The 15,004-nt window shown below is 46.0% G+C and overlaps 1 protein-coding gene across 2 annotated transcripts in view; it reads left to right on the top strand.

The window, feature by feature from the left end:
• LOC135517132 (rho guanine nucleotide exchange factor 4-like) overlaps positions 1-15,004 on the top strand; it is a 122,571-nt gene that overhangs the window by 54,591 nt on the left and 52,976 nt on the right. The window contains exon 1 of one of the 2 annotated variants that reach the window (XM_064941164.1): positions 1-513. This exon is cut by the window's left edge and continues 333 nt beyond it. The exons of the other annotated variant lie outside the window; for it this stretch is intronic. Coding sequence (XP_064797236.1) covers positions 261-513 — 253 coding nt within the window. The 5' untranslated portion in view covers positions 1-260. The remainder of the gene's footprint in view (positions 514-15,004) is intronic. 2 annotated transcript variants of the gene reach the window in all.

The following is a 15,004-nucleotide window of genomic DNA, read 5'->3' as shown; positions in this document are numbered from 1 at the left end:
GAGAGAGATGAGGTGCAGCAGCCGTTGAGTGCAGAGCAGAGAGAGGAGCAACAGCCGAGACTGGAAGCACTCACTGACTGACTGGAGCTCACTGACACACAGAGCTGGAGCTGTACGGTCCAGGTAGAGGCTACAGCATTCTTACCTATCTACTTACCCAGATTGACATTCCTCTGACTGGGGGAAACACCTACCTTGACCACCACCACTACCAGGCTCCAGTGCCAAGCTCCAGGATCTGTGTTCGGGGGGCTGTTCTGATGCGGACCCAGCAGGGCTCTGAGGGGCCCGGGGACAGCAGTGGCAGCACCAGCTCTGGACTCTCTCCTGGATCTCCTGGTTCGGACTCGGACAGCGGTACCCCCACCGAGGGAGGTGGAAGAGGAGTAGGAGGAGGGATGGGGGAAAAATGGGGAGCAGGAGGAGGAGGAAGAGGGATGGGGAGCCTTGGAGGTACTCTCAGAGGGGTCCTCTCACATTATTGGAGCCTGGAGAGCCTCCACTCCACCACTGGTAAGGGGGTACCTACCTCACACCTGTAGGTTACCTGTTAGTCATTCAGAGTGTGATGGTTGCCAAAATGTTGTGCTGAAGTCATTCTGTTGTCTGTCTGTCTGTCTGTCTGGGCCTGTGGATAAGCTGATGCAATACAGGCCATGTTATTGTTGTCTTGGCATTAGTAAATATACTCTAGTTTAGGACATTGAGTTCATTGAGTTCATGTCTCAATGACTCAGATAGAGGATGTATTGAGTTCACCTTTCATTGACTCAGATAGAGGATGTATTGTGTTCATTGACTCAGATAGAGGATGCATTTAGTTCACCTCTCATTGACTCAGATAGAGGATGTATTGTGTTCATTGACTCAGATAGAGGATGCATTTAGTTCACCTCTCATTGACTCAGATAGAGGAGGTATTGTGTTCATTGACTCAGATAGAGAAGGTATTGTGTTCATTGACTCAATTGACCCTCACCTCCTGAGGGTGGCCCGCCAGGAAGTCCAGGATCCAGTTGCAGAGGGAGATCCCAAGGTCCTTAGCTTAGTGATGAGCTTGGAGAGCACTTTGGTGTTGAACGCTGAGCTGTAGTCAATGAAAAGCATTCTCGCGTAGGTGTTACTTTTGTCCAGGTGAGAAATCACACAGTCGTCCAGAACAGCTGGTGCTCTCATGCATAGTTCAGTGTTGCTAGCCTCAAAGCCCGCATTTAGCTCACCTGGTAGGCTCGCGTCACTGAACAGCTTGCGACTAGGTTTCCCTTTGTGATACATTACAGTATCAGTCTATCAGCTCATCATATATCATGTACAGTCAGTCTATCAGCTCATCATATAACATGTACAGTCAGTCGATCAGCTCATCATATAACATGTACAGTCAGTCTATCAGCTCATCATATAACATGTACAGTCAGTCTATCAGCTCATCATATAACATGTACAGTCATTCTATCAGCTCATTATATAACATGTACAGTCAGTCTATCAGCTCATCATATAACATGTACAGTCAGTCTATCAGCTCATCATATAACATGTACAGTCAGTCTATCAGCTCATCATATAACATGTACAGTCATTCTATCAGCTCATCATATAACATGTACAGTCAGTCTATCAGCTCATCATATAACATGTACAGTCAGTCGATCAGCTCATCATATAACATGTACAGTCAGTCTATCAGCTCATCATATAACATGTAGCTGATAGACTGACTGTACATGTTATTTGATGAGCTGATAGACTGACTGTACTGTACATGTTATATGATGAGCTGATAGACTGAATGTACATGTTATATGATGAGCTGATAGACTGACTGTACATGTTATATGATGAGCTGATAGACTGACTGTACATGTTATATGATGAGCTGATAGACTGACTGTACATGTTATATGATGAGCTGATAGACTGACTGTACTGTACATGTTATATGATGAGCTGATAGACTGAATGTACATGTTATATGATGAGCTGATAGACTGACTGTACATGTTATATGATGAGCTGATAGACTGACTGTACATGTTATATGATGAGCTGATAGACTGACTGTACATGTTATATGATGAGCTGATAGACTGACTGTACATGTTATATGATGAGCTGATAGACTGACTGTACTGTACATGTTATATGATGAGCTGATAGACTGACTGTACTGTACATGTTATATGATGAGCTGATAGACTGAATGTACATGTTATATGATGAGCTGATAGACTGACTGTACATGTTATATGATGAGCTGATAGACTGACTGTACATGTTATATGATGAGCTGATAGACTGACTGTACTGTACATGTTATATGATGAGCTGATAGACTGACTGTACTGTACATGTTATATGATGAGCTGATAGACTGAATGTACATGTTATATGATGAGCTGATAGACTGACTGTACATGTTATATGATGAGCTGATAGACTGACTGTACATGTTATATGATGAGCTGATAGACTGACTGTACTGTACATGTTATATGATGAGCTGATAGACTGACTGCACTGTGTATGTTATAAGGAGGGGGGGTACAGCATTATAGCAGCCTTGGTGTTTGTTTCCAAGGGCCCTCTTACACACAGACAATCACGCAGCCACACACAGACAATCACGCAGCCACACACACACACACACACACACACACACACACACACACACACACACACACACACACTTTATGTCCTTGGAGAAAGCTGTGGTTTTCAGAATGGCCCTGGCAGAATGTACACTGGTGTTGTCTCTCTATCACACCCACCCACACATTTGTTAACTCTTTCTCGCTCTCTGTTACTCTCTCTCTTTCTCTCTCTCTTGGTGAAACCTGATCCATGGTTAACATTAAGAGCTAATAAGAGACTTAGTCTCCATTGAGGCTGTCACAATGCCACTGATGAACTGAGACAGAGAGAGGAGTGATAGAGACAGACAGAGAGAGCGAGAGAGAAAGACAGTGAGAAAGACAGAGTGAGAGAGAGAGAGACAGAGAGAGACTTGGAAGTAGAACATCTTAACAGTGTATTTGACCTCTCAGCTTCCTTATCAGATCTAAAAATCTCAAATAGAAAACTAAAGAAAATTAACAACAGTGACAAATGGTTTGATGAAGAATGCAAAAATCTAAGAAAGAAATTGAGGAACCTGCCCAACCAAAAACATAGACACCCGGAAAACCTGAGTCTACGCCTTCACTATGGTGAATCACTAAAACAATACAGAAATACACTACGGAAAAAGAAGGAACAGCATGACAGAAATCAGCTCAATGTAATTGAAGAATCCATAGATTCTAACCTCTTCTGGGTAAATTGGAAAACACTAAACAAACAACAACACAAAGAATTATCTATCCAAACTGGAGATATGGGTAAACCACTTCTCCAATATGTTTGGCTCTATAACAACGAATAAAGAGCAAAAACATATACATGATCAAATACAGATCTTAGAATCAACTATTAAAGACTACCAGAACCCACTGGATTCTCCAATTACCTTGAATGAGCTTCAGGACAAGATAAAAACCCTCCAACCCAAAACGGCCTGTGTTGTTGATGGTATCCTTAATGTAATGATCAAATATACAGACAACAAAATCTCATTGGCTATTCTAAAACTCTTTAACATCATCCTTTGCTCTGGCATCTTCCCCAATATTTGGAACCAAGGACTGAGCACACCAATCCACAAAAGTGGAGACAAACTTGACCCCAATAACTACCGTGGGATATGAGTCAACAGTAACCTTGTAAATCCTCTATATTATCATTAACAGCAGACTCGTACGTTTACTCAGTGAAAACAATGTACTGAGCAAATGTCAAATTGGCTTTTTACCAAATTACCGTGTTCATCCTGCACACCCTAATTGACAAACAAACAAACAAACCAAAACAAAGGCAAAGTCTTCTCATGCTTTGTTGATTTCAAAAAAGCCTTCGACTCAATTTGGCATGAGGGTCTGCTATACAAATTGATGGAAAGTGGTGTTGGGGGTAAAACATACAACATTATAAAATCCATGTACACAAACAACAAGTGTGCAGTTAAAATAGGCAAAAAACACACATTTCTTCCCTTGGGCCTGTGGGGTGAGACAGAGATGCAGCTTAAGCCCCACCCCCTTCAACATATTTATCAACGAATTGGCGAGGGCACTAGAAATGTCTGTAGCACCCGGCATCACCCTACTAGAATCTGAAGTCAAATGTCTTCTGTTTGCTGATGATCTGGTGCTTCTGTCACCAACCAAGGAGGGCCTACAGCAGCACCTGGATATTCTACACAGATTCTGCCAGACCTGGATCCTGACAGTAAATCTCAGTAAGACCAAAATAATGGTGTTCCAAAAAAGGTCCAGTCGCCAAGACCACAAATACAAATTCCATCTAAACACCGTTGTCCTAGAGCACACAAAAAACGATACATACCCTGGCCTAGACATCAGCGCCACAGGTAACTTCCACAAAGCTGTGAACGATCTGAGAGACAAGGCAAGAAGGGCATTCTATGCCATCAAAGGGAAAATAAAATTCAACATACCATTTAGGATCTGGCTAAAAATACTTGAATCATTCATAGAACCCATTGCCCTTTTTAGGCTGTGAGGTCTGGGGTCCGCTCACCAACCAAGACTTCACAAAATGGGACAAACACCAAATTGAGACTCTGCATGCATAATTCTGCAAAAATATCCTCTGTGTACAACGTAGAACACCAAATAATGCATGCAGAGCATTAGGCCGATACCCACTTATTATCAAAATCCAGCAAAGAGCCGTTAAATTCTACAACCACCTAAAAGGAAGCGATTCCCAAAACTTCCATAACAAAGCCATCACCTACAGAGAGATGAACCTGGAGAAGAGTCCCCTAAGCAAGCTGGTCCTGGGGCTCTGTTCACAAACAGACCCCACAGAGCCCCAGGACAGCAACACAATTAGACCCAACCAAATCATGAGAAAACAAAAGATAATTACTTGACACATGAGAAAGAATTAACAAAAAAACTGAGCAAACTGGAATGCTATTTGCTAAACAAAGATTACACAGTGTCAGAATACCTGACCACTGTGACTGACCCACACTTAAGGAAAGCTTTGACTATGTACAGACTCAGTGAGCATAGCCTTGCTATTGAGAAAGGCCGCCGTAGGCAGACCTGGCTCTCAAGAAAAGACAGGCTATGTGCACACTGCCCACAAAATTAGGTGGAATCTGAGCTGCACTTCCTAACCTCCTGCCAAATTTATGACTATATTAGAGACACATGTTTCCCTCAGATTACACAGACCCACAAAGAATTCAAAACAAATCCAATTTTGATAAACTCCCATATCTATTGGGTGAAATACCACAGTGTGCCATCAGAGCAGCAATATTTGTGACCTGTTGCCACACGAAAAGGGCAACCAAGAACAAACACCATGGTAAATACCTATTTATGTAAATGTTTTCCCCTTTTGTACTTTAACTATTTGCACATCATCACAACACTGAAAAGTTGAAGTCAGAAGTTTAGCCAAATTCATTTAAACTCAGATTTTCACATTTCCTGACATTTAATCCTGGTAAAAATTCCCTCTATTAGGTCAGTTAGGATCACCACTTTATTTTAAGAATGTGAAATGTCAGAATAATAGTAGAGAGAATGGTTTATTTCAGCTTTTATTTCTTTCATCACATTCCCAGTGGGTCAGAAGCTTACATACACTCAATTAGTATTTGGTAGCATTGCCTTTAAATTGTTTAACTTGGGTCAAACGTTTTGAGTAGCCTTCCACAAGCTTCCCACAATAAGTTGGGTGAATGTTGACCCATTCCTCTTGACAGAGCTGGTGTAACTGAGTCAGGTTTGTAGACCTCCTTGCTTGCACAAGCTTTTCCAGTGCCTCTTTCAAGCAAAGAATAACTATAGCTAATGGTGTTATTGACTATAATTAATGGTGTTATTGACTGTAGCTAATGGTGTTATTAACTATAGCTCATGGTGTTATTGACTATAGCTAATGGTGTTATTGACTGTAGCTAATGGTGTTAATAACTATAGCTAATGGTGTTACTAACTTTAGCTCATGGTGTTATTGACTATAGCTAATGGTGTTATTAACTATAGCTAATGGTATTATTGACTTGCACCCATGACCAGCTCTGAAACCAGATTGCATAGTGGGGAAGGTATGGTGGGATTCGAAATGGTCAGTAATCTGTTTGTTAACTTGGCTTTCGAAAACCTTAGAAAGACCGGGTAGGATAGATATTGATCATCACAGTGAGGTGAGTTTTAAAAAGCACTACACTGTTTTGATGATAAGTGTTTGATGTGATTTTCCATTGCATTTGCATTGATGTCAGAGTGGTTAGAGGGACAATAGAGCTCTGAGTACCAGGCCATTAGGACCTGATGGAGGGACAATAGAGCCCTGAGTACCAGGCCATTAGGACCTGATGGAGGGACAATAGAGCCCTGAGTACCAGGCCATTAGGACCTGATGGAGGAACAATAGAGCCCTGAGTACCAGGCCATTAGGACCTGATGGAGGGACAATAGAGCTCTGAGTACCAGGCCATTAGGACCTGATGGAAGAACAATAGAGCCCTGAGTACCAGGCCATTAGGACCTGATGGAGGGACAATAGAGCCCTGAGTACCAGGCCATTAGGACCTGATGGAGAGACAATAGAGACCTGAGTACAAGGCCATTAGGACCTGATGGAGGGACAATAGAGCTCTGAGTACTAGTCCATTAGGACCTGATGGAAGAACAATAGAGCCCTGAGTTCCAGGCCATTAGGACCTGATGGAGGGACAATAGAGCCCTGAGTACCAGGCCATTAGGACCTGATGGAGGGACAATAGAGCTCTGAGTACTAGTCCATTAGGACCTGATGGAGGGACAATAGAGCCCTGAGTACCAGGCCATTAGGACCTGATGGAGGGACAATAGAGACCTGAGTACAAGGCCATTAGGACCTGATGAAATTACTGAGTTGGGAACTACCAAAGCATGTCCAGAGTGCATAAAAAGAGATTACCGTGACTCAGCCTGTGTAGCAGTAATACAGGTAATACCGAAACAGCCCTAATCCCTTATCAAATCTACTTCAATCCGTGTAGATGAAGGGGAGGAGACAGGTTAAAAAGGATTTTTAAGCCTTGAGACAATTCAAATCAAATCATTTTTTGGGGGTCACATACACATGGTTAGCAGATGTTAAGCATTTCGCTACACTCGCATTGTGCTTCTCATTCCGACAATGCAGTAATATCGAACAAGTAATCAAACAATTTCACAACAACTACCTTATACACACAAGTGTAAAGGAATGAATGAGAATATGTACATATAAATATATGGATGAGCGATGGCTGAACAGCATAGGCAAGAGGCAGTAGATTGTATAGAGTACAGTATTTATTATTATTATTTTATTTTTTCAGTTTGTCTGTGATGTATATACGCCGAGGAACTTAAAACTTTCCACCTTCTCCACTACAGTCCCGTTGATGTGCATAGGGGGGTGCTCCCTCTGCTCTTTCCTGAAGTCCATGATCATCTCCTTTGTTTTGTTGACGTTGAGTGTGAGGTTATTTTGACACCACTCTCCGAGGGCCCTCACCTCCTCCCTGTAGGCCATCTCGTCGTTGTTGGTAATCAAGCCTACCACTGTAGTGTGGTCTGCGAACTTGTTGATTGAGGTGGAGGTGTGCATGGCCACACAGTCATGGGGGCGATGTTGTTGCCTACCCTCACCACCTGGGGGCGGCCCGTCAGGAAGTCCAGGACCCAGGTGCACAGGGCGGGCTCGAGACCCAGGGTCTCGAGCTTAATGACGAGTTTGGAGTTTACTATGGTGTTAAATGCTGAGCTGTAGTCAATGAACAGCATTCTTACATAGTTCATGATGACGGAAGTGAGTGCTACGGGGCGATAGTCATTTAGCTCAGTTACCTTAGCTTTCTTGGGAACAGGAACAATGGTTGCCCTCTTGAAGCATGTGGGAACAGCAGACTGGGAGAGGGATTAATTGAATATGTCCCTAAACACACCAGCCGGCTGGTCTGCGCATGCTCTGAGGATGTGGCTAGGGATTCCGTCTGGGCTTGCAGCATTGCGAGGGTTAACACGTTTAAATGTTTTACTCACATTGGCTGCGGTGAAGGAAATTCTGCAGGTTTTGGTAGCGGGCCGTGTTGGTGGCACTGTATCGTCCTCAAAGCGAGAAAAGAAGTTGTTTAGTTTGTCTGGGAGCAAGACATCGGGGTCCGCGACGGGGCTGGTTTTCTTTTGTAGTCCGTGACTGACTGTAGACCCTGCTTGTTTGATTGCCTTGCAGAGGGAATAGCTAAACTGTTTTGTATTCGGTCATGTTTCCGGTCACCTTGCCCTGATTAAAGCAGTGGTTCTCGCTTTCCGTTTTGTGCGAATGCTGCCATCAATCCACGGTTTCTGGTTGGGGAAGTTTTTAATAGTCGGCGTGGGTAGAACATCACTGATTCACTTGCTAATTAACTCGCTCACCGAATCAGCATATACATATACAATGTTGTTGTTCGGCGCTATCCGGAACATATCCTAGTCCACGTGATCGAAGCAATCTTGAAGCGTGGAATCAGATTGGTCGGACCAGCGTTAAACAGACCTGAGCACGGGCGTTTCCTGTTTTAGTTTCTGCCTATAGACTGGGAGCAACAAAATGGAGTCTTGGTCAGATTTGCCGAAAAGAGGGCGAGGGAGGGCTTTGTATGCGTCACGGACGTTAGAGTAGCAATGATCCAGAATTTTACCAGCCCGGGTCGTGCATTCGATATGCTGATAACATTTAGGGAGCCTTGTTTTCAGATTAGCCTCGTTAAAATTCCCAGCTACAATAAATGCTGCCTAGGGATATGTGGTTTCCAGTTTACATAGAGTCCAATAAAGTTCTTTCAGGGCCGTCGAGGTGTCTGCTTGGGGGGGAAAATACACGACTGTGATTATAATCCAAGAGAATTCTCTTGGTAGATAATGTGGTCAGCAGTTGATTGTGAGGAATTCTAGGTCAGGTGAACAAAAGGACTTGAGGTCCTGTATGTTGTTATGATTACACCACCACTCGTTAATCATAAGGCATACACCCCCGGCATACACGGCTCTCGTTTGTCGAAGGAAGAGTAGACCAAAGCGCAGCGTGGAAAGTGTTCATGATTCTTTTATTTCAAAAAACACACAAACAAATTAACAAACGTCAAAACGAAAGCGCACAGTTCTGTCAGGCAGAGACACTAAACAGAAAACAAGATCCCACAAAACCCAAAAGGAAAATGACAACTTATATGTGATCCCCAATCAGAGACAACGATAGACAGCTGCCTCTGATTGGGAACCACACACAGCCAAAAACAAAGGAATAGAAAACATAGACTTTCCCACCCGAGTCACACCCTGACCTAACCAACCATAGAGAATAATAAGGATCTCTAAGGTCAGGGCATGACAGTATCCCCCCCCAAAGGTGCGGACCCCGACCGCAAACCTGAACCTATAGGGGAGGGTCCGGTGGGCATCTACTCTCGGTGGAGGCTCTGGGGCCCCGCTCTGCTTGAGCCTCTCCCCACATCGGTGGCGCCTCTGGTGCAGGGATTGTCGCCGGGGCCTCCGGAACGTAGATTGTCGCTGCAGGTTCCGGCCTGGGGACCGTCGCTGCAGGCTCTGGACTGGGGACCGTTGATGGAGGTGCCAGAATGGGGACCGTCGCTGCAGGCTCCGGACTGGGGACCGTCGCTGGAGGCTCCGGACTGGGGACCGTCGCTGCAGGCTCTGGACTGGGGACCGTCGCTGGAGGCTCCGGACTGGGGACCGTCGCTGGAGGCTCTGGACTGGGGACCGTCGCTGGAGGCTCTGGACTGGGGACCGTCGCTGGAGGCTCTGGACTGGGGACCGTCGCTGGAGGCTCTGGACTGGGGACCGTCGCTGCAGGTTCCGGCCTGGGGACCGTCGCTGCAGGTTCCGGCCTGGGGACCGTCGCTGGAGGCTCCGGACTGGGGACCATCGCTGGAGGCTCCGGACTGGGGACCGTCGCTGGAGGCTCTGGACTGGGGACCGTCGCTGCAGGCTCCGGACTGGGGACCGTCGCTGGAGGCTCTGGACTGGGGACCATCGCTGGAGGCTCTGGACTGGGGACCGTCGCTGGAGGTGCCAGAATGGGGACCGTCGCTGCAGGCTCCGGACTGGGGACCGTCGCTGGAGGCTCCGGACTGGGGACCGTCGCTGGAGGCTCCGGACTGGGGACCGTCGCTGCAGGCTCTGGACTGGGGACCGTCGCTGGAGGCTCCGGACTGGGAACCGTCGCTGGAGGCTCTGGACTGGGGACCGTCGCTGGAGGCTCTGGACTGGGGACCGTCGCTGGAGGCTCTGGACTGGGGACCGACGCTGGAGGCTCTGGACTGGGGACCGACGCTGCAGGCTCCGGACTGGGGACCGTCGCTGGAGGCTCTGGACTGGGGACCATCGCTGGAGGCTCTGGACTGGGGACCGTCGCTGCAGGCTCTGGACTGGGGACCGACGCTGCAGGCTCCGGACTGGGGACCGTCGCTGGAGGCTCTGGACTGGGGACCATCGCTGGAGGCTCTGGACTGGGGACCGTCGCTGGAGGTGCCAGACTGGAGACCGTCGCTGGAGGTGCCAGACTGGAGACCGTCGCTGGAGGCGCCAGACTGGAGGCTTCGGGCCATGGATCATCACTGGAGGCTTCGGGCCATATAGCCTACAGCCTATAGGTTGGGGATCCTTCTCACATGATGTCATGTATCTAACTACAGGAAGTGGAACACGTCCGTGAATCAATAGCTCTTATTAATGTTATGTCGCAATTCTGATTGAATAGCCGGTAAACCTTACAGACAATATTGTCTTTTAGCGCTGTCTGAGTGTGATGAATCAAAATTGTTCGTCCAATGCCAATGCAATGGTCCTCATTGCTATAGGATCAAACTTGACTAACATTTTTTGATATGACACAGTAAATCCCCCCTCTCTGACAATGGCCTTTTCTCTCACACTGTATCCAAGTCTGTACAGACCAGGCAATAGAATTTCATTACTCCACGTCTGTACCTAGTAGTGGCCACCTGCCTATACTAATAATTTAGTTAATTAGACATATTTTTGTAATGATTTATGTTCACCTATATATCAGTAGTTTAATTTACCACCATTAGAATCTGTGGGAATCATTGTCAACGTATTTCAACATCCAGGACATTATTTTCCCTTTCATACTGTACAAGCTGTGAGAACATATACATCAAGTAAAGACAGTCTATTCTGCAATAGGAGGTTTCATTCCACAGACAATGCATAATAGACTAGCTCCCTGGCAGAGCTGGCATAGGCCCAACTATGTAGAAAGCTCAAATTATTTCTTATGTCTTTGGGAATGAAGGAAATGGCTGTTCTCTCATTGGCTGGAGTAGCTGGAATTCTTTCTCCTTAAATAGACATCGTCCTCCTCTCCTCTGACAGCTTTCCGTGACAAAACCAGCAATGCTTTCTGGGATCTCCAAACCCCCCCCTTCCGTCCTCTCCTCTTTTGCCATTCTCATCCATCATTCCACTGCCTCCCAGGAACAGCAGAGCAGTAGGTTAACTGTGTTTGACAGGTGGTTAGGCGGTGGCTTGTGATAGAGGGTCATATAGGAAGCATGGGAAATGACCACAGGTGCATTCACACTGTCACACTCACATGACAGGGAGAGAGGCAGGCAGGCAAAGAAGCAGACAGGCAGAGAGGCAGTCTCTCTCTCTCTCTCTCTCTCTCTTATATATATACAGTATATATAAATGAGTATATCGCTATCTATATCCTTGCCCCCCTCCTTTCTCTCTCTTTCACTATCTCTCCACTCCTCTATCTGTGACCCACGTTCCTCTTTAACCTCTATGCTAGTTGACCAGGGTAAACAAAGTGAGTGCAGAACGTGTGAGGCTCCTCGGATTCTGGGGCTCGCCACAGTCGTGGCCCTCAGCGTCTCATTTTGATGACTCACGGATCCCTCTGGTGCATTTTCAATCGTTAGTCTGAGTTCTCTTGCTCTATACAGTATTTAGTATCTTTGGTGCGTCCTCCCTTCCAGCCCCTGCAGGTGGAACAGTCTCTCTTGATGTTTCTGACGAGACAGGACTCAGTTGGAACTGAACTGGGCTAGAAGTGAACTGGGAACATCTCAATTGTCTCTGTGGACTAGAGTTCGTACAGTACGGTGTTAGTTATGTGTTGTTGCGTGTTTAGTAATGCTTCATACAAGAGATTGCAATTGTAATTCGCTCTGGATGAGAGTGTCTGCTAAAATACTTAAAATGCAAATCTAGATCTGTTGCCGTTAGCAACCTGTGGATAAAGAAGCACTCCATTAAGTGCCGGCAGATTGGGAGGTGAAGGTCATGGGGGAAATGGCATCTATCAGATCCAACTGATGTCCTATTTGTCACAGCAGTACATACATATGCCACTGGTGTCTTAAATTCTGTCTGCTGAAGGACTCTGCTTCTACCTCCTAGATAAGGGACCGTTTAGCCAGTTAAACATAGTGGAATGGCTGCATCATAGCTTTGATGCTTTCAGGATAGCTCTGAAGCACAGCCAGTCCCACTACTACCACTTTATAGCTCTTGATTAGAGACGCCATAGGATTAAAAAGCTTGTCCAGTGTTCTTGTATTCAGTATGAATCTTCTTGATGCTGTCTTATCAGCCAACCTGGCAACATGTCATATCAGCCAACCTGGCAACATGTCATATCAGCCAACATGTCATATCAGCCAACCTGGCAACATGTCATATCAGCCAACCTGGCAACATGTCATATCAGCCAACCTGGCAACATGTCTTATCAGCCAACCTGGCAACATGTCATATCAGCCAACATGTCATATCAGCCAACCTGGCAACATGTCTTATCAGCCAACCTGGCAACATGTCTTATCAGCCAACCTGGCAACATGTCTTATCAGCCAACCTGGCAACATGTCTTATCAGCCAACCTGGCAACATGTCTTATCAGCCAACCTGGCAACATGTCATATCAGCCAACATGTCATATCAGCCAACCTGGCAACATGTCTTATCAGCCAACATGTCATATCAGCCAACCTGGCAACATGTCTTATCAGCCAACCTGGCAACATGTCTTATCAGCCAACCTGGCAACATGTCATATCAGCCAACATGTCATATCAGCCAACCTGGCAACATGTCATATCAGCCAACATGTCATATCAGGCAACCTGGCAACATGTCATATCAGCCAACCTGGCAACATGTCTTATCAGCCAACCTGGCAACATGTCATATCAGCCAACCTGGCAACATGTCATATCAGCCAACATGTCATATCAGCCAACATGTCTTATCAGCCAACATGTCATATCAGCCAACCTGGCAACATGTCTTATCAGCCAACCTGGCAACATGTCATATCAGCCAACCTGGCAACATGTCATATCAGCCAACCTGGCAACATGTCATATCAGCCAACCTGGCAACATGTCATATCAGCCAACCTGGCAACATGTCTTATCAGCCAACCTGGCAACATGTCATATCAGCCAACATGTCATATCAGCCAACATGTCATATCAGCCAACATGTCATATCAGCCAACCTGGCAACATGTCATATCAGCCAACATGTCATATCGGCCAACCTGGCAACATGTCTTATCAGCCAACCTGGCAACATGTCATATCAGCCAACATGTCATATCAGCCAACCTGGCAACATGTCTTATCAGCCAACCTGGCAACATGTCTTATCAGCCAACCTGGCAACATGTCTTATCAGCCAACCTGGCAACATGTCTTATCAGCCAACCTGGCAACATGTCTTATCAGCCAACCTGGCAACATCTCTTATCAGCCAACCTGGCAACATGTCTTATCAGCCAACCTGGCAACATGTCATATCAGCCAACATGTCATATCAGCCAACCTGGCAACATGTCTTATCAGCCAACCTGGCAACATGTCATATCAGCCAACATGTCATATCAGCTAACCTGGCAACATGTCATATCAGCCAACCTGACAACATGTCATATCAGCCAACCTGGCAACATGTCATATCAGCCAACCTGGCAACATGTCTTATCAGCCAACCTGGCAACATGTCTTATCAGCCAACCTGGCAACATGTCATATCAGCCAACCTGGCAACATGTCATATCAGCCAACCTGGCAACATGTCATATCAGCCAACCTGGCAACATGTCATATCAGCCAACCTGGCAACATGTCATATCAGCCAACCTGGCAACATGTCATATCAGCCAACCTGGCAACATGTCATATCAGCCAACCTGGCAACATGTCATATCAGCCAACCTGGCAACATGTCATATCAGCCAACCTGGCAACATGTCATATCAGCCAACCTGGCAACATGTCATATCAGGCATCCTGGCAACATGTCATATCAGGCATCCTGGCAACATGTCATATCAGCCAACCTGGCAACATGTCATATCAGCCAACCTGGCAACATGTCATATCAGCCAACCTGGCAACATGTCATATCAGCCAACCTGGCAACATGTCATATCAGCCAACCTGGCAACATGTCATATCAGCCAACCTGGCAACATGTCATATCAGCCAACCTGGCAACATGTCATATCAGGCAACATGTCAAATCAGCCAACCTGGCAACATGTCATATCAGCCAACCTGGCAACATGTCATATCAGCCAACCTGGCAACATGTCATATCAGCCAACCTGGCAACATGTCATATTTACATTTACATTTAAGTCATTTGGCAGACGCTCTTATCCAGAGCGACTTACAAATTGGTGAATTCACCTTATGACATCCAGTGGAACAGCCACTTTACAATAGTGCATCTAAATCATTTAAGGGGGGGGGTGAGAAGGATAACTTTATCCTATCCTAGGTATTCCTTAAAGAGGTGGGGTTTCAGGTGTCTCCGGAAGGTGGTGATTGACTCCGCTGTCCTGG

Source organism: Oncorhynchus masou, chromosome 28 (genome assembly GCF_036934945.1).
Source record: "Oncorhynchus masou masou isolate Uvic2021 chromosome 28, UVic_Omas_1.1, whole genome shotgun sequence".
In the NCBI taxonomy this organism is placed as follows: Eukaryota; Metazoa; Chordata; class Actinopteri; order Salmoniformes; family Salmonidae; genus Oncorhynchus; species Oncorhynchus masou.
This window is presented reverse-complemented; position numbering and strand designations above follow the sequence as displayed.